The sequence below is a fragment of the Micropterus salmoides genome, unplaced genomic scaffold (assembly GCF_014851395.1).
Source record: "Micropterus salmoides isolate LMB-PRFRI ecotype aquatic unplaced genomic scaffold, ASM1485139v1 Ms_hic_scaffold_5, whole genome shotgun sequence".
NCBI classification, from domain to species: domain Eukaryota; kingdom Metazoa; phylum Chordata; class Actinopteri; order Centrarchiformes; family Centrarchidae; genus Micropterus; species Micropterus salmoides.
This window is the reverse complement of record NW_024044237.1, coordinates 31,952,004-31,976,619: the sequence shown is the minus strand read 5'-3', so window position 1 is coordinate 31,976,619 and position 24,616 is coordinate 31,952,004. Positions and strand designations below refer to the sequence as shown.

General features: G+C 41.2%; 1 protein-coding gene across 1 annotated transcript in view; it reads left to right on the top strand.

Annotated features, from left to right (window-relative positions):
* Positions 1 to 235: 235 nt before the first annotated feature.
* The window catches only part of LOC119889379 (complexin-1-like), a 68,388-nt gene continuing 44,007 nt past the window's right edge, over positions 236 to 24,616 (top strand). Inside the window, 2 exon segments of the mRNA XM_038700306.1 lie at positions 236 to 798; positions 1,772 to 1,890. Coding sequence (XP_038556234.1) covers positions 1,860 to 1,890 — 31 coding nt within the window. The 5' untranslated portion in view covers positions 236 to 798; positions 1,772 to 1,859.

Genomic DNA, 24,616 nt, shown 5'->3' with positions numbered 1-24,616 from the left:
CCTACCCTTTACAGAGTCTGTGCACACCACGGATATGTCTTGATATCTAGAAGAATATTTTAATGTAACAAGTCGATTATATTAGAAATAACAATATGGTATAGGAAAGAGCACACCCTGGAATTCCCTATTGCAACACTAGAGGAACCCTGCAGGATCAGTCTGTGATTTTTCACATTTCATCTCCTGGATGTGCACCGAATGTGTGTCACATGAAGCCAAACAAAGAGACATCCAGCTAAAATATATTTACCCCGTACCTATCATATATTCCCGTTATATTCTGCACTACCGTTTTAAGTGAAATCCTAGTCCCTCTCCCCGTTGCAGAGAAGGGGGGCGGGCTGTAGGACGGAGCAGGCAGCCAGCGTCAGGACTGAATAATCGATCTCTCTGTGTCGGTCAGGAGAACGTTAGTGGGACGTTTCTCTCTCCGTCCCTCCATGTGATTCGGTCGCTTCTTCCCATCACGGTGTGAACGGCAGCAGCTTCACCTCACCTTTCGCAAACCACAACTCCCCTCTACTCCTCCTCTTGCTCTCTACGTGTGTATGTGTGTAGTAAGTGAGTGTGTGTGCACGAAGACTAAGCGGCAGGAAGAAGGAAGCACCAAGGACGTCCTTTTTCCAGCCCCGGGAGCCGGAGATGCAAAGGAGGAACAGTTAGATTAGCCTGTGCTGCTGTTGCCTGCTGCAGGATAACTTCGTTCCGGAGAGTGCTGCATCTGAAGCTCTGCTCTGATCTTTGTTTGGTGTGTGTGAGTGTGTGAGGAGGATTTCAGCCAGTCGCCGGACGGAGGTAAATTGATGTTTGATGCGGCTGCTTCAATGCAATTAAACGGTTTTGGGAGCTATCCACTCACTGTGGTGCTGAAACCAGGCTCTGATCAAATAAGGAAGTGCATGTGTATCCCCGCTTTCACACCATCTCTGCCTCTTCGCATGCAAATGCACAATCAGGTCGATTTTAAACATATTTACTGCACACTGCAGGTAGCTTTAAGTTTTTTAATTGGCTGCATGCATCAGTCACGTCAGCATTGTTGCTTAATTAACGCGCTGTGCGAGCAGCTTTTTTTTTGATGCCGGAGTGGGATGGCTGTGTCCAATGTCCCTCCAATGGAGAGTGGAAAGTTTTACCACATGATCAGGAAAAATACACAGCAGTGGTTTAGTCCGGCGTCCACATACACGACTGTCCTGCCAAACTGAGACTTGCACCGTGCACTTTCTCAAACTCGCTTGGCTGCGGGCAGAGCTCGGCCACATAGAGGTTATTACTGACTGTCGTGACACGTCCTCCCGTCAGTGCCTGACACTCAACACTCAGTTTGTCCGGGATTCTTGAAAACGCGCTACACTTGTAAGGAAAGGATGAGCCCTATCTGCTAATTTGGTCTGTAGATTTGAGAAATTTGGCGTTATTATCTGTTTTCCGTTGTGTTTAGATTGTGTTTGAACCATTGACCTTGGTGTCCTTCAGTTGGCGCATTGAACGCAGACGCAGATTCTATAAGCTTATATGTGACAATGTTTACCATTTTTATAATGTTCTTTACACATGTATGCGAATAGAGAACGTGTATGCAGTAGTCTAAAGTGAGTTTATTAAGACTCTTTATCCTACATAATAAAGTCATGGCTTTGGTTCTTCCTTTACTGTATGTGCCGTATCCTCATTGCTTTTGCTGTCCTATTGATATATTTTAGGATTGGAGTTTAAGATTATCGATTTTCTGACAAAAGCATGCATTTGTTGTAATTCTTTTCAGATCTGGCTACAAAGGACTTCTACTTGTCCATAACAATTGAATGTAACATTGCTCCGATAAAGAAGGCAAGGAATTAAAAGCCATCATCATGAATTTCGTTATGAAACAAGCTTTGGGAGGTAAGATTTACCGACTTTTTATTCCTCTGTTCCACCCTAGAGAATGTGAATGCAGATAAGCTACGTGTGTGAGTCCGGTGGTGTTTCTGCATTTCCTGGAGCTTTTATTTTTCTCCAAACTTCTGTCTGACTTTTTGATATTCCATGCCTTCCCAATTTCGCGTCTTGATGCACAGATTCACACATCCTTATTCTCCTCAATCTGAGACAGCTGCTGTGGAGGAAGTCAATTCATCTTTTACCCTCCACATCTGCTGCTGGTTCACTGCACACATGGCGCAGTTGGGCCCTGGGGCACACTGACTACAGCTTACTGTAACAGGCTGGTGATTTGTAACTTAGACTGAACAGTTGTGACCAAAAGGGCATTTCATGTTCCAGCGAGTGCCACCTGCTTACCAAGAGGCGTTATAACAGGTCTTCCTGCCGTGGCTCAGTCTTACCATAAATCAGGCTGAGGCGGTGCCTCTTGACTGGACGCTGCAGTGACTCTTATCTTGACATGCTGAGTAGGTATGTTTCCGCGGTAACATTTTTCACCTCGAAGGGGGAAAGATAATCAAAACAAAATCTAATCTTCAATAATTTCATTCAAGCGTGCAGGCATGTGAATGATTTTCTAATTGATTTGTGCTGCAACGACTCCCCGGACATGAAATTATCATAACAGATTAATGAGTTTTGAAGGAAAATGAACTTGTTATCATGTATGAACATGCAGATGGAAGGTAAATGGACCTAAATGGTTTTCACACAGCAGAGGCGCTGCTTGGTGATTTGTCCATAGCGGGCCCCTACAGCAAATGTTTGCTGAGAGTGGAAATCCAACCCTGGTCTGCCGTTTTTGGTGTCGTGAGGAGATCATCAGACTCGAGTCTGACTTATGTGCACTGAAATTTATTTGTGGTCCTCAAGCATCAGTTTTGTCATTACTCGCCTATTCCTTCAATAAGTTCTCACAAGCAACTCTTCACATATGGGCGTTTGGTTAAGACCCCTTGGCGTCGCTCATAGCGCAGCGGGTACCATCTTTTTAAGCGTCGTTTTTGCACGTGGAGAACTCCGCGGTCCAGATAGACTTTCAAAGTAAGACGTGCTTAACGTTGTGAAACGGTCGCAGTTTGGTTCTGAAATATCTCAATCAAAAAATACCGTACATTTACTCATATCTATTCTGTCTCATTTTAGCATTTACAGTGAAGCACCAAACACTTTAAACAATTGTTTGGATATGGGTTGAGCTGTTGTCTGTTTTAAATAAAGTCATCATAGATGGAATAATAGTGCAGGAAAGAAATGGGAGGAGTTTCATCTCATTACATGGTACAATGCTACACACCCAATATCCACATTAAAGCCCAAGCCCTGAACCCTCACAGACTTAGTTGACCACCTGGTAAGTGCTTAAGTGCAAGAGGCTGTAAGGGCCCAAATGGTATAATGGGACAACCCTTGAATATGCCAAAACAAATGTGTTTTGCCACTTTTTATTTTACATTTTTTTACTTTCTTCAAGGCACTGAAGGGACCAACTGTCTGATCTGAACGTATTCCATGCTCTTGCCTAGTAAACTAATTATTTGAAAATTATCTGTGGACAAGAGGTAAATTTTAAATAATTAACAAGTGATTACAGCATCATAAACTTACATGTAAACTTTCTTTCTAGTAGTGCCCCTTCCATGTTTCCCCAGGTAACTCTGTGGTTAATATCACAAATTTATGAACTGCAGGTAATTCCCTTAAAGTCTGCAGTGATGCAGACCTACAGAAAGTGTGCAATTAAGGCTCAAAAAGTCTGCGAGAGAGTCCTCATGCACTTCATGATTTGACAGAGGGACAGTCCTAAGCCCTTACAGTCTCACCGGCAACGTGCCTCAAAGTCTGTGAGTCTGTGAGTGTGGAGATTGGGATTCATCCATAGACAAACACTGCCGACCACCTGTTCTCCAGGTGACAATTAAACCTCTTTAAGAAACAATCGTTGAAAGGAAAGACCAACCTTTTACAATTATGAATATATATGCAGTCATCACTGTTGCCTCTGGCCAATCAGTCTCGTGGATCTGGGGTTATGTCACAGTAGATCTGTGTAGTGCAGCAGGTATATATGTTAAAGCAAGAGGTGGAAGAAGGATCCACTTCATTAAACAGCTGCTGTAGCTCCATCTTCCTTCTGTGGTTTTGTTGTAGTCACATGTAATACAAAACCTCCTCATTCTCATTCATTTACATTCTGACTCTCTTGATGTAAAATGTTTTTGGTGTTATTTTATGAAACGTGCTGTCTAATATGGGACTTCTGGTGTAAGCTTACCTAACTTGTAAACAGATGGTAAGATTTTTTTCATGTTGTGTCATGTTGTCAACTGTGCAGGTGTTTCTCATTTTACTGATAGCCCAACGCTGCTGCAGTGTGGTGCCTGCCTACTTCCTTTTTATAATATTTACATTTTCACAGGAACAAAGATAGGCCTGATTACTCTTCTTCAGTATGTTCAGTGAGGGCTTTCTGAATGAGTGCATTGATTCAAAAACATTAAAAATGTATTTGGATTGAAACTACTAATCATTATTTTACAGAATCATGATTATTTTAAAAATGTGAAATCTAGCAAATGCACACTTCTCTAGGACAGATTAAGATTCATACAACGAAACTAACTAGAAAGGACAAAGCCATAATGTAACTTTGAGAACATTTTATACAGACTTAATGTTCTCTGCGGTGGATTACACAATGGCAAGTTTAAAGAGTCTGACAATAGATTTTTATGTCGTAGAGAAATGTATCAAATGGAATAAAAACCGATGGTACTAGAAACGGTGGGGAAAATACACCAGTATAAAATTGCAACACCTGTTTTCAAAAATGGTCATCAAAAATGTATACATGAGTTGTAGTTAAGGAGCTAAAACTTGCAAACCCACTGGTATGTTGCTTTAAAGGTGCTGGTCTCTGTGGCAGTGTTCTGTGTGTCTGTGGCTGGAACAGCTGTGTTATCATATAGACGTGTGTGTGGTTCACTGCTGGTGGGTGTGTTAGGGGAGCTGCGGGTGCCCGCTGCTGAGTTTGTACAAAAGCTCCTCGTCAACAAAGACAACGAGTCAAATCCGCTGAACTGTGCATAAAAGAAATTTCACACTTGAGGAAAACCGGGAAGTTTGTGTCAAGGTCTTCACCTTAAGCAGAGTATTTCTTTCCGTCTTGGGGAGCAAGTTTTTTTTCCATTTTCTTCTTAAGGAGTAATGAGTTTTCAGTGTGCAGTGGATTAGCTGTGGGCTATTATCTCACTTCTCTCTCTGTCTCTGCGCTCTGAGGAGAAACTCACACTCCATCTGCTCCCATCTAGGCTGTGATTTGTATTCTGTCTGTTTTATACAGTGAAGAGCAAGGTTGTCTCAATTGGCACCAAAGAAGTGCTTGTCTCAGTCCCTCATGACCCTTTTGTAAATCAAAAGTTCCCAGAGTTTTTCATGTCAGAGACCCCCAGAAGATAAAGCTCATATGAGGAGAGTATTAGCAGACATTTAACCTGCTCTGCTGGTGTTTAAACACCTCCACAAATAGGCATCATTAGCCGACAGAGACAGCAGTTCAAATATGTCTCTAAAATAAACTGTGTGAACTTCTTTTCCTGTTAGTGACTTGGGTAACAGCTGGTAAGCCAACTAGCATGTAGAACCATTGTGACTGACCAGTGCTAGCATGTACCCGGCTTGCTAGTGGTATCTTGCTAAGGTAGTTAACCATCTAGCCCAAGCTTCTAGCAGCACCTATTTGGTGATAAACTTTTCTGTTCCACTTTCTGGTCTTTTTAAAAAATCAACTTGCAGAGTCTGGAAATTTTGAGACAAGTAGACAGTTTGTTCCACTCAAAAGCTGTGGTACATGCAGGCACATTTGTTTTAGTAAATTAATTTTGGTGACCTCATTTATTCCCAGCATGTGTAACGTGTAATATAGTCGCAGCAAAGTTGTTTTGGAATCTCCCCCTGTTGTCGTGTTCAAGGATACTCCAAAAATGGAACTAAATGTTGAACAAAAACATCTTCAACCAAACACATGTAATCCTTTTTTTTTTACAAGCATTCATGTATCCTTTTGGTTTGAAAGCCTTTCTTTGTCCAAGGGCAGTTTTCAAAATGGTCCCTGCTTGCAAACGCAGTTCCGTGCATTGGAAATGTAACACAAAAATAAAGATAAAAACGAATGATTTCCTATGAAGACGTTATAATATGTCAAATTCATGCAAATTCCATATAAAGTTATCAAATTAGTTTCCATTGCTAAGAACTGTGTTTCACTATTTTCATATAGGCCTACATCAAAGAAAACTTTTCAGATGTGATACAGAAAACCTGCAATAACTCATTTTGTTGGTTTGCTTAGAATCATTACTTTACTCTGCAGAATATTTTGAAACAATACAACATTGTTTGAAGCATGCAAACATACCTGTCTGGTCATTTAACATGTAGTGAATACAATCAAAGTAAAATGGAGCATGTCCTTATTTGGACCCCCAAAGAACACACAAAAACTGATGGACTCCCTGAACGACAGTTTTGAAACAACTGGCCATAGGTTATCAGTGACATGAAGGAAGAAAAGTGAGGACAAATGAGGTAGGGATTCGTCTCCCAGGCAGTTAGAGCAGTGTGTCTATGTGTGTGTGTGTCAGTGTGTGTAGGGCTCTAATCGCAAGAACGTGCAACCGTGCAGGGGGACGGGGTAAAATTTATTGTGTATATAACATCATCAAAATTGCTCGTAAATGTAAGTCAGCTTTCTCTTCTTTTTCTCTCGATGAAGCTGCAACTCCAGCTCCTCCCTCCTCCTTCTTCCTCCTCCTCTAACATCTCTGCCCTCGGCCTCTGTGCAAGAGGAGAATGAGGTGTAGGAAGAGATGAAAAGTGACAAATTGATCTTTAAAACTGGGTGTTATATCATCAGCGGCTGACGGCAGAGGTTGTAAAGTCGCGCTTGCACTCTGGACCAGCAGAAGCTGTAATCTCCGTTTAATGGGAGATGTTTTCTGTCCTCTGTGGCCTTTTTCTCTCCTTATCCTCTTTCCGCCCCTACTTCTATTCATTCTTTCATTCATCATTCTCAACTCCTTTCTCCCTCTAACACTCCCTCCTCCTTCTTACCTTCCTCATGTACTCAGTCACGTTTCTTGATACCTTTATTTCACCCTCCTTTACCTCTCACAGTTCCTCGTCATTCCCCTCCCTCCCTGCACAGCTCCCTAACCTCTCTACATTTACTCCATCACGCTCTCTATCCCTCTTTGCTCTTCCATCCTTCAATTTTAAATTTCCTTTCCATTCTTTCCTCCCTCCCTCCCTCCCTCCCATCATCTTCAACGATTACAGTAAATCTTAAGGGCGAGGCAAGGAAACCTCAATCAGGCAGCCACAGGGGAAACTGGGATGTGTGTGTGATTCTGTGATTGTTTGTGTGCAGCAAGAGAGAGAGAGAGACAGTGTGACAAACAGACCAGAGAGACTAGGGTGGACCTTAGTTGTTGGCTTTAGCTGGCATTAGACGATAAAGAGTGTATGTTTGTGTGTGTGTGTGTGTGCGTAAAAACACAAAATTGGCAAGCAGTACACACACCACCAGGACAAAAACATCAAATTCGAACCTACTGACATACTGATAAACAAAGCCAAGCACACACACAGACACACACACAGGGAGTCTTAATCAGTGGGATGCGACAGACCTCCCGCTCAGTTGAAAACCACAGCAAGGGAACATTGAGAGAGCGCTCGAGGAGCTGTACACGGTGCTTCAGAGAGAAAAGCCTACAGTTGAGCCTTTCACACACATCTACTGGACAAACATGTAAACACTGTGTAAGAAGACAAACTTGTGTTGTGTCAATACTGCAGAGCATTTTGGCCAGATGCAATACACAGATATGCACACTGAGTCAGGGATTCCTGGGACTAAACAAAAGAAAAGTCACACAGCTGTCAATCATTTTCAGATTTGAATTCCTCTTCGTGACTTGTTTCTTGCAGCTCCATTTTCTGTGCAAACCAGCAGTGTTAAAGCTGCATTGTCTTATTATGGGAGGTAAAATGATTCGTTCAAAATCTTCAATGTCACTTTAAATTAAAATGACATACAGCCATGTTAGGTGTTGCTGCCTTTGAAGGTGTGAGTAAAATTGCTATTGCTGCACCAGTAAACACAGTTGCTACTTCTGATAAGGACATTTGGTTTTAACCTTTATTTATTCAGGGTCATTTTAGGTCAAATGCAGCTCTTAATGATCTGTCGGCATTGAGCAGCTTCACTGGGTGGAAGTGTGGAATAAACCGAGATGGAGCTTGGATTTCAAAATTGGATGTTTTTAGGGTCAAGAAATCAGTTCAGTGTCAAGTTTAAAATCCCTCCAATATATTTTAAAAAGGGGTGGTGATTGTGCAGTGGATGAGACACATACCTTTGGTGTGAGAGACCCGGGTTCAGTTCCCGAGTGTGACACATCCACCAATGTGTCCCAGAGCCAGACACTTAAGACACTTAACGGCTGGATAAAGCGTCAGCTAAATGGCAGCACGGTGGCCTCACAGCAAGAAGGTCGTCCTGTACTTTCTGTGAGTTTGCATGTTCTCCCCGTGGGTTTCCTCCGGGTGCTCTGGTTTCCCCCATGATCAAAAACATGACTGTGACTGGTTCTCCAGTCACTGCATTCAATCTGGAGTTGGTCCCCGGGTCTGTACAGTGGCTTCCCACTGCACCCTTCAGGGATGGTTAAATGCAGAGGATGAATCTTGCTATGTGTATGTGACAAATAAAGTACCTTTAAATGTAATGTAATGAACATGGCGTATGGCGTCAATAAAACGGTAGTTAATCTGATGTGGGGTATGTCACACTAAAAAGGCTGGGATACACTGTTTTAGACTCAAAAAAGACTAAAGACCAAAAAGATTCTCAGTGGTGTTATAAACATAATCCTCATGGCAATAGACACAGCCTATACTCCGTACTGTTGCTCCACAAAATCCTAAGAGACAAAGAAAAACTCATTAGATAAACTCAGATCTTATAACACAACAGCTGACATGCTGGAAATACGCTGTTTTCACAATAGTCGTCGTATACACATTTAGTCACACAAATACACACATACAGTACTAAAGTGGGTGTAATAGGTCATGCATGTGTGCAAAAGTAATCCTTATAAGAGACAGTTATGGAAGCATTCACTTTAAAGTGTGATAGCTAATATTGATAGTGTAACTCTGAAAATGTAATATGTGGTATACTGTAAGAGACAATTCCCTGTGCTCTGGTTGTGCGTTCACATAGGAGATAAAATATAATTATCCTAAAGGATTAATTAGGATTAGCCGAAGAACCCTGGAGTATATATGGCTATATGAAGATATGTAACTGCTATGTGACCTTCCAAAGCCAAGCGGGTATATGGGCTGTTATTTGTTTACTTGTTCAAAGATAGAAAAGGAGACCCGTTTGTGTATTTTTTGTGTGTGTTCAAATCTGACTTTTCTTAATGCTGGTATGGATCTTTTCCACATCATGTACATCCTCTCACTCAATGTCCTTAAACAAACCAACATCTGTAAATGAATGGCTTTTGCATGTCCTCCCACCCCATCTCGTTTTCATTTTCCTTTTCTTCTCTGTTCCTCACTCCCCTCTGTCCATCTTGTTCTGTCCACTCTGCTAATGAGGCTGATATGGACCCGCTCTATGAGCTCTAGGCATGGCCTCTGTTCTCCTGCTGTCTTTAAAAGAGCTATGGGACAGATTCATACACACAGCCTTTGTACAGCTAGTAGAGAGAACATAATCATTTTCTCTTTTTATGCTAAGCATTGATTCAAACAATGTAAACATTGTGTGCCAAGGCCTGGAAAAACAGAGATGTGGGCCCAAACACAAGACACTACATTACATTACAGTACATTTGCAATACTTAAAGCCCCCCTCCAGCCAGTTTTAACTGCCGTTTTTAGTTAACGTTCTTTCTCAAACAGAGAATGGGGGTGTGGTTAATAGTCGGACGTAAAACATTACCATGACAACCAAAAATTGACCGGCTAGAGTGTTCACTAACGATATGCTGTGTTAACATCACTACACTTTAAAGTTTAGTACACTTTACTATCTGGCAGGAGTAGCCATTACTTACCCATGACAGAAACTAATGTCCGCGTCTCAGCTGTTATCAGTCATACAGTCGATGGTCCTGTCACGCACTGCACACGATAACTCCCACTACGTTTTATGGTGCGCTTACTTTACCGCGGGGGTGTGGTGGGTGCTTCCGCTGATGCATTGGTAAAACGGACGTCAGTAAAATGCATGTTGCAGACTGTATATAAGACGTGGCAGGTGAAAGTGCGACGCGTTTTTTTAAGAGGAGGAAACATACAGTGGGGGAAAAAAGTATTTGACCCCTTGCTGATTTTGCAGGTTTGCCCACTTACAAAGAATGCAACAATCTACAATTTTAATCATATGTACATTCTAACAGTGAAAGACAGAATCCCAAAGAAAATTCCAGAAAATCACATCATATAAATTTATAAAAATTGATAACCATCTGATGAGGACAAACAAGTATATGACCCCCTACCAAACAGCAAGTATTCTGGCTCCTACAAGCCAGTTAGTCTTTCTTTAAGACACAGCCCCAATCCCAACCAATTATCTACATCAAATACACCTGCCTCACCTCGTTACCTGTATAAAAGACACCTGTCAACACCCAAACAACCAGCATCCAACATCACCACCATGGGCAAGACCAAAGAGCTTTCTACGGACATCAGGGACAAGATTGTTGATCTGCACAAGGCTGGGATGGGCTACAAGAGAATCGGAAAGCAACTTGGAGAGAAAAGATCAACTGTCGGTGCAGTTATCAGGAAATGGAAGAAGCACCACACCACCGCCAACCTCCCTCGGTCTGGGCCTCCACACAAGATCTCGCCTCGTGGGGTGTCCCTGATCATGCGAACGGTGAGGAATCATCCCAAAACCACAAGGGGGGAACTGATGAATCAACTGAAGGCAGCTGGGACCACAGTTACAAAAGAAGCGGTTGGTAACACACTACGCCGTCATGGATTGAAATCCTGCAGCGCACGCAAGGTCCCCCTGCTCAAGAAGAAACATGTACAGGCCCGCATGAAGTTCGCCATTCACCACCTGGACGACTCAGAAGAGGCCTGGAAGAAGGTGATGTGGTCAGATGAGACCAAAATAGAACTTTTTGGCCTCAACTCGTCGTGTTTGGAGGGCAAAGAACACCGAGTACAACCCAAAGAACACCATCCCCACCGTCAAGCATGGTGGTGGCAACATCATGCTTTGGGGGTGCTTTTCAGCCAAGGGGACGGGACAACTCCATCGTATTGAGGGGAGGATGGACGGGGCCATGTATCGTGGAATTCTGGACCAACATCTCCTTCCCTCAGTGAGAGAGCTGAAGATGGGTCGAGGATGGGTGTCTCAGCACGACAACGACCCTAAGCACACCGCCAAAGCAACAAAAGAGTGGCTGAAGAAGAAGCACATCAAGGTTCTGGAGTGGCCTAGCCAGTCTCCAGACCTGAATCCAATTGAAAATCTTTGGAGGGAGCTTAAAATTCGAGTTGCCAGGAGACAACCTCGGAACCTGAATGATTTGGAGGCTGTCTGCAGGGAGGAGTGGGCCAACATCCCTGCCGAAATGTGCACAAACCTTGTCACCAACTATAAAAACCGTTTGACATCTGTGCTGGCCAATAATGGCTTTTCTACAAAATATTAACATGCTGTTTGTCCAGGGGGTCAAATACTTGTTTTTCCTCATCAGATGGTTATCAATTTTTATAAATTCATATGATGTGATTTTCTGGAATTTTCTTTGGGATTCTGTCTTTCACTGTTAGAATGTACATATGATTAAAATTATAGATCGTTGCATTCTTTGTAAGTGGGCAAACCTGCAAAATCAGCAAGGGGTCAAATACTTATTTCCCCCACTGTAAATAAAATGAAGACCCTACGGGGCGGCTGTGGCTCAGGAGGTAGAGCGGGTTGGCCGTTAATCGGAAGGTCGGCGGCTCCCTGGATCCCTGGTTGCTGTCGAAGTGTCCTTGGGCAAGATACTGAACCCCGATTTGCCCCTGGCGGCTATTCCGCCAGTGTATGAATGAGTGTGAATGTTAGTTTCCGTTTGAGCACTTAGGCTCAGTGTATGAATGTGTATGACTGGTGAATGCACATGTAGTGTAAAAGCACTTTGAGTGGTCGAAAAGACTAGAAAGGCGCTATACAAGTACGGAGCATTTACATGTTAGCTAACTTTCTGCAGTAACTATGCTAGCTAACTACAACTTAGTCAACTTAGCTAACTAAACTAGAAAGAGAAACCAACAATCAGACACAGAGAGACATACCTAATGTAAGTAAATTACATGATAAATTGGTTAGCTAGCTCACAACGATGTTTATCGGTTTGATGCTCTGACTTAACGAGGTGTGATGGCGTGACAGTTTTTTAATGAGACGTTTTTAATGAAACGTGTGACTTATGGAATTACTATAGTCATACGTCACAACCCCGTTTTAACAACTAAGCAACTTTTGCAACTTTGAGCACAAAATGAAGCTGTTTGTCAAAAAATATTTGGCAAACTATGTGGGTAATCAACATTGTAAGGAAATGACTCAGAAAAATATGAAATATCATAGAGATGTCAAAATACACTGGAGGGAGGCTTTAATAAACACATGGCAGGCTAGAGTCCAAACACAGGTTAAGGTCCATAAACAGAAAACACAATCGAATGGGTAACAATCCAACAAACAATATCCAAAATCCAAATGGTAAGGAACCCTGAGCACAACAGAGACACTCCACATGACGATGACGATGCGACAACATGTAGCAGAGACCCAGATAATACAACACACAAGCAGGAAGGAGAACAAAAACAGGTGGGACTCATTAGGTAATCAGGACAACGGGAAACAAAGCACACGACAAGCACACGACAAGCAACAGACACAGACAATTACCAAACTAAAACAGGAAATAGGACAACATGCTGATGCATGGACCAAACTCTGAAAAAAACAGGCACTTGGACAAAGCAAATACACAGACCGAATCAGACAACCATGTGAAGCTGAAATAGGATTTTATACAGTAGCACTCCCATCAGCACGACTGTGATATTACAACATGTTATTATTTGCCCTTCAGCCCTGTTCATAGAGAACAGAATCATTGGTCTTTTCAGATATTATTATATTTTCATTATATTCAGTATTCATTTCAATTAGGCCACCAACACACATGACACACCTTACAAGAGTTGATCATTTAACCACAAGCTTAGATAACATGACATGTAATTTCTATACACACGCTTCCTGCTAGATTTCATATAAAACCTTTGCGCATGGGTGGGCAGTCTCTATGAGCAATTCAAATGAGTTTCTTCACACTTAACCAGCTTTCAGCTGACTTGGCATGTAAGAATAATGTTTTATGGCGGATATCAAGCTACTTTAACTCAATTCAGAGAAATAAGCCAAGAAGGGAAGCATTGTAATCCTGATAAATTGATGTGCGGTAATGATATCTTTTGTCTTTAGACACCGCCGCTGCACAGCACAGTGGATTTTATTATCTATGGTGCAGAGACTCACCTTGGAAAAAATAATAAAACACAGATTCCTTTGTGATCCAAAACTTGGAAATGTTTGACTATGAGTTGAAGACTTTTCATGACTTTAGTTTTGTCAGATTTTTATTTTATTAACATTTTAATGAGAAATCTTAAATTTAGTGAGACAGCACCAGATTTTCAGTATACCTGGCAATATATTAAAGTGAGTAGTTCTTATAAATTTTAAACAGTTATCCAAATATGTAAAAGCTCACATATGTCATTTTACAATAGGCCAATCAATGGTAATGTGGTTATAAAGTTCATAATATGGTTCGGTGGAAATCTATTAGTAGGAGACGCGGTTCATTACCATCCACCATACTACAGAGAAAGGGATTACACCTCTTTGATATCTGTTGGGACATTAGTCATACAAAATATGCTCCTCAAATGTGTTTTAAAACTTTACCAAGAATTAGTTGAAAAGAGGACCTTATTCTTAATTAAGCTTTGAGTTCATTAATGCGTTAAATTGATCTGGAACTGATTTACCATCTTACCTGTGATCACAGATCTCCTCAATGGAAAGAAAAAGACAGTTTGCTATTTTGATTGGCCAGTGTTTGCCTGAGTGTAAGCACATTAGTGAATGGACTGAAGTTAGGGAAAGTTGGGAGATCAGAAACCGCTGCATCTATTGTGCTTATTTTACATAATAAAATGTTTTCATAGATGTTAGACCAAAAATCACACAGAGGTATATATTTGTACTGGATGCTCATTTTGCCAATTCTATCAGCCCAATCCGCCTCAGAGCTAACTGTATGTTTGTGAAGTCTGGCCTAAGTTAGGCTTTTGTAAAACCAAAAACACTGTCAAAAAGGAAATAGACAATACTCCAGACTCTGTAAAAAGTGTCAGTCTACAGATAGTTGATGTATTGATATTGTATTCGTCATCATAGTCCAGCCGTGTCAAACTGTGTGTGTATTTTGTGTTATAATCACAGTGAAGTGACTGCGACCAGCCTGCTGGGATTTTCTGAAACTCAAGTTACAGACCACTGCTTTCAGATGCTGCCATGCCTAATACATCTAGTTTGGTAACTTATGAAGCCCCCTGAGGCTTCAACAGTCAGGACAGTTCTCAGCAATTAGGGAAAGTGTTTCCTTTTAACGCAGCTTGGTTCAGGGACTGTTTGGAGCAGACTTGCTCTTTTTCAGCAGCCATGTGAGTCATGCTCACAGTTACATGCTGCATATTAATACAATTTATATCGTCCACTATTGGCAGCTTGCTTATTTCCCAAGAGAGTTGAAACCAAATCAAGACTAAGGCCTATCATAATCAAGTCCTATTCAAAAGTATGTAAAAATAAACGTAAAGATAATGCTTAAATGGCTAAAGGATCTGCTTAGAGTTCTGTACTATACCTCTTCACCTCTATGCAATTACAAAATAAAGTTTATGAAAGTACTTTAAATCTTTACCAACCGTAAGAATATGAGTATGTCTTACTATAGAGTGATACCTGGGATGAAACAAGACAAAATCACAGCATCACTGTAATTTAAATAACTCTCAAACAGATTCTAACGTGGCACAAATTTCTTGAGTTTGTCAGGTTCTCTTGGCTGCCGACTTTAACACCCAATCAGACGGTCTTTGTGCTGTGCTGAGCTATATTTCTCCCTCATATAATAATGGCAATTGATTGACATTCTCCAACCTATGGGGGTTTTCTGCCCTGCAACAGCCTGCCGGGGGTGGGCAGTCCAACTACTGCAGAGTGAATCCCCATGTGGCCGATGTGGCTGTCAATCAAATTCTTTTCATTGTCAACACAAAGATTCCCTGATGTATTGTGGTAACACTTGGAAGGACAGGAGAGGAATGAGCAGAATAACCAGCTTAAATAGCTGAATGCACACCTGTACTAGGCACATGAAAAGCTAAAATACCATTCCATAAATTCCTTGGTCTGAACTAATGGTGCAATCAGACTATTTAACATTTATGTCTTTAGAGATAGTTACTCTGTCAGACTAGGTGATCACTGTGTCTTGGCTAAGAGACATGTCAGACTGCATGTTGATCCATGACCAATTTTATAATCCTAAAAAGTTGATCAGGCAGGAGAGCCTGTCAATAAACAAATAGGACTGTCTGTTTGATAGGGCCATTTTTGGGCTGATATCCATGGCTGATCTTGTCTTAAATAATTTATGTTTATGGCCACTTGGTTTAAACAAGCTATAAACACAACACTGACATACACTGAACAAAATTATAAATGCAACACTTTTGTTTTTGCTCCCATTCATCATGAGCTCTAAGATCTAAGACTTTCTCTATGTACACATAAGGCCTATTTTTCTCAAATATTTTTCTCAAATCTATCAAAATCTGTGTTAGTGAGCACTTCTCCTTTGCCGAGATAACCCATCCACCGCACAGGTGTGGCATATTAAAATGTTGATCAGACAGCATGGGTATTGCACAGGTGTGCCTTAGGCTGGCCACAATAAAAGGGCTCTCAAAAATGTGTAGTTTCACTGTATTGGGTGATCCAGGGGGTCCAGAAACTAGTCAGTATCTGGTGTGACCACCATTTGCCTCACACAGTGCAACACATCTCCTTCGCATAGAGTTGATCAGGCTGTTTATTGTGGCCTGTGGAATGTTGGTCCAGTCCTCTTCAATGTCTGGATGTGGAGGTCCTGGGCTGGTGTGGTTACACGTGGTCTGCGGTTGTGAGGCTGGTTGGATGTACTGCCAAATTCTCTGAAACGCCTTTGGAGACGGCTTATGGTAGAGAAATGAACATTCAATTCACAGGCAACAGCTCTGGTGGACATTCCTGCAGTCAGCATGCCAACTGCACGCTCCCTCAAAACTTGCAACATCTGTGGCGTTGTGTTGTGTGACGGAACTGCACATTTTTGAGTGCCCTTTTATTGTGGCCAGCCTAAGGCACACCTGTTCAACACCCATGCTGTCTAATGAGCATCTTGATATGCCACACCTGTGAGGTGGATGGATTGGCAAAGGAAAAGTGCTCACTATATCTCAATATCTGAGAGAAATAGGCCTTCCTTGTACATAGTGAAAGTCTTAGATCTTTGAGTTCAGCTCATGATGAATGGGGCAAAAACAGAAGTGTTTTGTTCAGTGTATTATCACGCAAGTTAGCATGTTAACAAACAGTGGCCTACATACACCTGAAAGTGGTTGGCAATGGTGCAGTGGATAAGAAACATGACTTTGGTGTTAAAGATCAGGGTTTGACTCCCACCAATGTGTCCCTAAGCAAGACACTTAATCCCTTGTTGCTCCAGAGGCGTGCAACCTCTAAAGTGTACAGAAACTGTAAGTTGCTCTGGATAAAAGTGTCAGGTAAATTAATGTAAAATGTAGCAGCATTTAGCATTCATCCTGAGGTATAGCATAGCTCTTTAGCACTTTTATGATTACTAGCTATCTGTTTGTGTCTTCATGCTTTATAGGTGGCGTTATCAAAAAAACTTTTTTAATGAAAACAATTACCTGTGGCTGTTGGAAATGCGATTGAGAACATTGACATTTAACTGTAACAGTGAAGTTGCGGGCTGTAATATCAGAATGTTAAGCAGAAAGATGCTAAACACTATGAAAAACGTGTCGTGTTATAATTCTATGTAGGTTTGTCATTACAATTAATTTCCCTCTGTAGCTGGGTGACTATACTGACGTTATAGTAATATTTATAAAGAGCCATTAATGCAAAAAAGGATAAATCCTTTTACCTCCTAATATGTATGTTTATTTTGCAGACTTTGGCTAACAAGCAAGTGGACTGAGAAACACTAATAAAAAGATCACATGCATTCATTATAATTGCAATTATATCAACCCATGTAGTGATACTAATCCGATTTTGTGCTCATCATGGTCAGAACATATGCCTCGATAACAGTTTCTGTTTAATTTTTTTCCAAACAGCTTGGTTATTCACTTCACCTTGTGTAAACCAGTGAGTGATCTCATGACACTACTGGACTGTCATCGGCAGTACAAATAACCAGGCACATACACTGTTACAGACACACTTATTCCTTGCAGATGAATGATCCTCTATGAACCTAAACACACAAACACATCATTTCTTTCGCTCCGTGCTAATTACGTCTCCAAATAGATTTTTTTTTCTGATCTTGGTGGTGAGTTCAGGGAATCAAAACACTCTAGCTACATTGCCAGGGAGCTGAGAGACGGCATGCTGCATGAGAGCCGCTGATGCTTATTACTGATTCACGCTTTGACCTAGAAAGCAGTTAATAGCGTACGCTGAGGCTGCATGACACTTAACTATACGCTATGGTGAGAGGGATGACTAGATAGCACACATTAGCGTTATGGAGCACCCTCTTGATTGTGTTTGTGTGTGCGTGTGTGTGGCTGTACATGCTATCTGTTTTCAGTATATCATCATTCTGTAGGAATTTTGCTACTCTAATTTGGCTTGTTTCACTGAAATCTGCAGTTGACTCAGTGTTCTCCCAGGTGTTATTATTTTATGGCTCTCAACTGACCATTTCCCAATGTGATCTTGATCATTCTCCTCAGTTGTGTATATGATGCTTTTTGCTATTTCATTTAAAAATGAGGCAGCAGCCCTTTAAAACTCTGTCCATCCATCCATCCATCCATCCATCCATCCATCCATCGTCAACTGCTGGAGCCAATCCCAGCTGACATTGGGAGACAGGTCGCCAGTCCATCACAGGGCCCCTTTAAAACTCATACTTGGAAATGGTGTTGTACACTACAGGTTTATTGACAGAACTCTAACAGCACATACATTTGTAAGATCAATGCAAAGAATCTATAACCACACCAGCTGGCATCCTTCCAGCCACATCCAGCCAGCTGGGAGGATGGGATTAAGTGGGGAACAAGCAAAGTACTTGAAGGTGTATGGGTTCAGTGGGGTTATTTTTAGACTTGAACTGTTTAGTTTTTGTTTTTTTCAACAACTTTTGTCTTATTTTCACAGTTTTGGACATCACTTATATCAGCTATAGACTACCTGAAATGTTATAATATTAGCTTCAAGTTCAAGTTCAAGTTTTATTTATATAGCACATTTAAAAACAACACTAGTTGACCAAAGTGCTTTCCACAATAGACAACAAATATACACGACAACAACAGTAGAAAAAGTAAAAAATAAAATAAATGTCACTGCTCAACTCTGTTTGAAGGCCAATGAATAAAGATAGGTCTTTAGCAAGGATTTGAAATTGTCAGGAGTCACCTTTAGTTTTTAACCTGGATCTGGGGATGCTGAGGAGCATCCGGTTATAATCCTATTGTTCTGCATTGAAAAACTGTGTCCATGGATACAATAAGTGTTGTAGGTATAATAACAAATTATTGCAACACAGATATGTGGTGAAAGTTTGAATGTTTGTCTTCACTTTTGTCTCCAAATAAATTTGGTAAGACTGAGGTATTTATTTATTGTGTGTGACTGCTCAGTGAAGATAAATCCACTTCTTAATCCCAAAAGTTAAAAAAAAATGTCCCGCTGGTACACGGCTCCAGATCAGAACAGAATCTAGTGCCTCTATTTGTCCAGAAGCTCTATCTCTGCCCCCGGCTCGCTCCTCAAGAGAACCCCGTCACTCAGAAGCTGTCTGTAGGCTCTGCCCTCCCTACACAAGATCAAGTCACATAGTCGCAGAAAAAAACCCTGAAACCTCAAACTCCATTTGGGAGCTGTTCCTTGTCACTCAGAAAAAACTATCAGAGGGTTTTTGCAACATGGCCCTTTCCTCTAAGTAACACAGAAGTAACTTACCGAAGCACTGCTGCTAACTGTACTAGCTGCTATTAGCCCTTTACCTCTCAATTAGACTCTACTCAGACTTGGAGCTCAGTATACCGGGGGGGGTGTTGGTGTGTGTTTACAATACTAGCAAAGGAGCTTTGGACCGCCGTGAGGAAGAAGTTTTCAGGCCTGGTGCCAGTGACCCAGCGGGGCTGGATTGAGCACTAGAACTGGAACTAGGCGGGCAAGCCACGGGACACATGCTGGGACCAAAGACAGAGGCCAGTTTGACCACAGGGAAAACAGTACCGAGGTGATTTACAGCGGTTCTGACCAGGACCCTCTCTCCGGGGACGACGAAGACACACTGGGTTCAGGCGGGGACGGGAGAAGCGTCAAGCGGTTTGTAGCAAGTTCATTTGTAAGTAACGTTATGCATCGTCCATCATATTGATAAGTCCGCATCCGAGTCTCCTTGCTGGTTGTTCCGACATATATTTGAAAGGCTCATTAGTAACTCTGTAATGTAACACAGTGATAACAATGTTGCTTATAACATTCTTTCTCAGACCTGGAACTCACATTTTCTGATATCCCAAAAATATATGTTTAAATAATAAAATGAATATTATAAACATGCAACGACTAGTTCACTAGGAAAACCTTTAGTTGGGGGCAACCCTAATGGATGTGCAGATTATTTGTTTTCTTTAAAAAAAACAACATGGACCTGCAAGTAGCCTGTTAGAGTTATCAGACAGACTATGCCTATGTCCAGCAATCAACAATTTCACTATAAAAGAGCAATTTTAGTATGTATGCTGGCAACTTTTAAGGATGTTTGATTTTGTCATTTTCCTACTGTCATAGTTTGAATTAGTACTTAGCACTTTAGGCAAAGGGTTAATTTTGCGCAAGTACACCAATGGAGGGCAGACAGAAGAACTGGTCAGGACAGCAGGTCAGTTGACCCAGCAGCATCCAGAACTTTCTGCAGGGGTTAGCAGCTGTACACTTGACACTTGCACACACACACATATTGGCAGTGGCAGGGCTGTCTGATCTAAGGGCAGAAGGAATCATTGATGTGTTGTGGCCTGCTGAGCCGCCAGGAGGATCCTGATGCAAAGAGACACTGCTTGCTGCTGGGACACACGAAGCGATGCAAAGTTATCAATGACCGCTATAGGAGCGGTAGAAACTGCAGAGTTTTCTCCTGCACAAGTTGTGTCGTAAGTTTTTAAGCACATGGCCAAGAAATCACTGAGTCACTGTTGTTGCTCAACAACCTTATCAACCCTTACAGACGTACTGGGGGCAGTTTGTGCAATCAGACTGCAAAATTCAACTTATTGCTCTGTTCATGATGATGAAACATACACTCAAACATATGCCTGTCCACCAAAAAAGACATATAAACATAAATATAGACAAAGATGTGTGTATGCAACTACACTCACGGGACTCTTAAGGCAATCCCCCCCCACACACACACAACACATACAGACACATAAACAAAAACATGTTGACAGATGCAATAAAATGACACATCACATGTACAGATTAACATACATATACGATTCAAACATGAACACACACATTCAAAAAGACAACCATGATTAGAGACACACAGAGCAGCACATTAGTTGCACACATGCACATCACAGATGGGCTCCCTCTGTACCTCTGCAGTAACTGTGCTGGGAGGAAATGAGTCATCTGTTGGGCCAGAATATTTGCACCTAAATTATGCAACATCGCTGTGCTGACCTCCACTGTACGTTTTTGGCGATTTAACATCAAACGCCACCATTCAGTTTGGGTCAAAAGAGTTGAACCGTTAAAATAAAGAAAGAGTTTTATGATAACTTCAGGGCCAAATGAAAGTATAAATATAAAAGGATATACACAACAGAGTTAATCAGCTCAGCCATTCAAGTGTGAAAGTTACTAAAAGGTTTCTATTCCCAGCAGGTTCCCCCTTAGAACTAAAGGGAATTACAAAGTTGGATTTTTAGCTACATACAACACTTTAAGGCAGAGCTGTTCTGATGGCAGAAGTTAGATGATTTGATCTGTTGATCAGTGGGTCTAGCCAGGGAACAACAGAGTGCAGGTAAGATTATCATCAATCGGTAATAGAGTTGTGAAGTAGGAGTAGCTGCTAGTTTCAGTAGAATAGTTCCCTGCTGTTAAATTTCATTTGAAAGTTTTCTTTTAAAAGCTATTCTCAACATTCCTTAACATGACAACAATGGAGCCTCTTATGCTACAATTTATGTTATGGGATTTTTGGCTAATGGCTTTGAATACTACAATATCCATAAGCTTTAGCCACTACTGCTATGGAGAAGAAGGCAATCAGAGACATGAATCAAAGCAGGAGGACATTCAGATCATTTTGTTGTTGCAATTTCATAAACATATTTAAATGTTTTATCATTTATTTTAATACAATATAACGCTATAACGGACTTATCTCCATAAATGTACACAAACTTATACATTTGACTTTTAATGACCAGATATTTTGTAGCACAGTTGTTGATCTTTTGTATTGGTGATTTAACCAGGAGAGTAACATTATCTATCACCTAACATTATCTTTGAAGAAATGAACTGGACTTTACTTCCAGAACCAGTGAAACCTGAAATAATTCACACTAAATTACAAATTTCACACTCAAGTAAAAACTAATCACATAATATATTTATAAAGTTAATGTTTTCCTAGCTTGAACTTGAAACATCAGCCTAATTAAATGGCCATCCTAGTAAAGAAAATATGGTAAAAAGCATGAAAATAATTACCTGCTGCAATGTTTGGTCTGTAATAGTTGAACTATATTGCTTTCATTAGAAATTATGTTGTCATACCTTTAATTTACCACCACTACAATGTATATAAAATTATCATGAATTTTGTGCCAGGGGGCATTGAAAGCTCTACTTCATGCCCATTTAGTGAAAAGGTTGTAGATTTAGCTTATTTATATAAAGGAACCACTGTTGCCTAAAATAACCCTTGTGACGTCTTCTTAGATGACCACTTATTTTCCACTTGGCTCTCTGATGCAACATGCTGGACTGCTCTGCCAAATGAGAACAATGTGTAATTTTTTGGCAAGGGCGAAAAGCAACAGCTGACCTTCACTGCACCTTCTTGACCAGCACCCAAAATGTCCGCCCTCTTCAATATGTCACCTTGGCATAAAAACACTGTCCGCCACTTGGTTTGACTTACACCGTCATCAGCTAACACTTAGTGGATTAGGAGTGATTCCCTTTAAGTTGCACTTAGCACCCACATACATACACAAAATAAGCAGACACAAAAACTCCATGACAAACAAACAAAAAAGGCTCATCAATTATGTCTGCTACAGGCTGGGCTGCTGTAGGTCCATTAAACTGTCTTGCTCCATTTGGTCAGTTGGATCATTAATCAGAACACTTATATTGTGTGCTGGAAACTGCCTCTGCACATGTTTGCGTCTTTACGCTGCCCACTTGTATTCAGCCAGAAGTGTTCGTAGTGCTGTTATGGGTTAGAAAGGTGGGGAGGGTTGAGCTGAGCCTTGCGGATCAAAGACATGCAACAGCAAAACGCCCACTGAGATTGCACTCCAGGTTACACCAAAGCTGATACTTTCATCCTCTCTGTAACGAAAAGGAGGATTTGAAACTTGAAGCCAGGGCCCTGTTCCTCAAATATATTTTAGTTTGTCTTACATGAAGAATATGGAGAGCATTTATTTGGCTGATGTGACTGCAACTTTTAGAATTTGAAAACATTTCTCAAAAACATGACAAAAACACTAAATGCGTCAACTTCTCTGAACATGTAAAAATCATCAAATTTGCAGGTACATAGTTGTCAGTAGACAGAGACAAAATGTTTAATAACATTTACCTCTGCTTTCAAGGATAAATCTCCTCCTCCCATGTTTTATAGGCTGTACTGCTGGTTTTGCATCTTACCAGTAAATTGATTTTAACAGCATTCAGCTGGCCGCCCAGGTGTCCCTGATTAAGTTGGGAGGAACAAAAACCAGTAGGACTATGGATTCTAAAGACTAAGTTGATAACTTTTGCAATATTTGTCCTCAGTCTACATTGAAAGCCAGTGATATTTTGCCTAGAATTCACAAATCGATCAATTAATTAATTAATCACTGCTGTATTCATGTCTGTGTTGCTCTTTTAAGTCATAATCCTATATAACAGATAGTTAGTTCATATATATATTTCTCCACATGGTCCACTATAAGCATTTTTACAGTCAGTACAGGCTTCATGTCCCGCTGATTATCATATGCCGAGTGTCCTGAACAGCCCTTCGTCCCAAACACTGCCAAGGTTTCTGTGGTTTGGTTTCTACTGTGCCAAGCCATGCTGAAAATGTACGCACTCACGATATTGTATGGTTCTGTGGATTAATAGCTTGTGGTATTTGGCCTCGTAGCGGTAAACTGCCAGGGGAGAGGGACATGTGGACGAGTGGAGGGTGGTTAAGGTAAAGGGTAGAGAGCACACAACACTACCCTGACCATGATAATAAGATCCAGGGTACTTCATCTACCATCTGTCTCAGGGAAATTCCTCCTTCACTGCTCTTGACAGAGCAACAGGAGCAGGACATAAAATGACCACTGAGGTACACACAAGGAGGCGGAAATGATAGCTGGAGATGTACCAACACGGTAAACACACAGGTAAATGCATACAGAGGAGGCTGCATTTAAACTGTGTGTAAGTGTCATATTTTTGTGTTTTTCATCAAAGTAAGGTGGTGCAGGTTTGTTGTACTTTTTGTAACTTCACGTTCTGAGCTGTTAATCTTAATTATTTGAATGCATTTAGTGGGAGTTTAAGTGCTGTTTAGGGTGGAATCCTGTAGGACATTTTTTTGTTCTTCTCAGATTACTGTAGCTAGAAACTTTAGTGCGTATCTCCTCAGCGTTGACTCATGGTGCGATTCATCTTTCTGCCAGCAAACTCCTGAGCTCAGGTGATGACTCTGGGGAGTCGACTCACCAATACAGATACAGATTCTAAGCTTTCAAAGGCTGAATGTGCTGCCCACAGCAAGTGCCAGTCTGGGCTTTCATACACCGCTGGAGTGTGGTGAACCACACATGCACTTTCTGGACACCCACACACGAAGTTTGCCTGCAGCATTTACCTGTCTAAAGTTATTTGTTTGGACAGAGTGGGATTTGCAATGCAAAACAAGACAGTGACAATCAATAAACA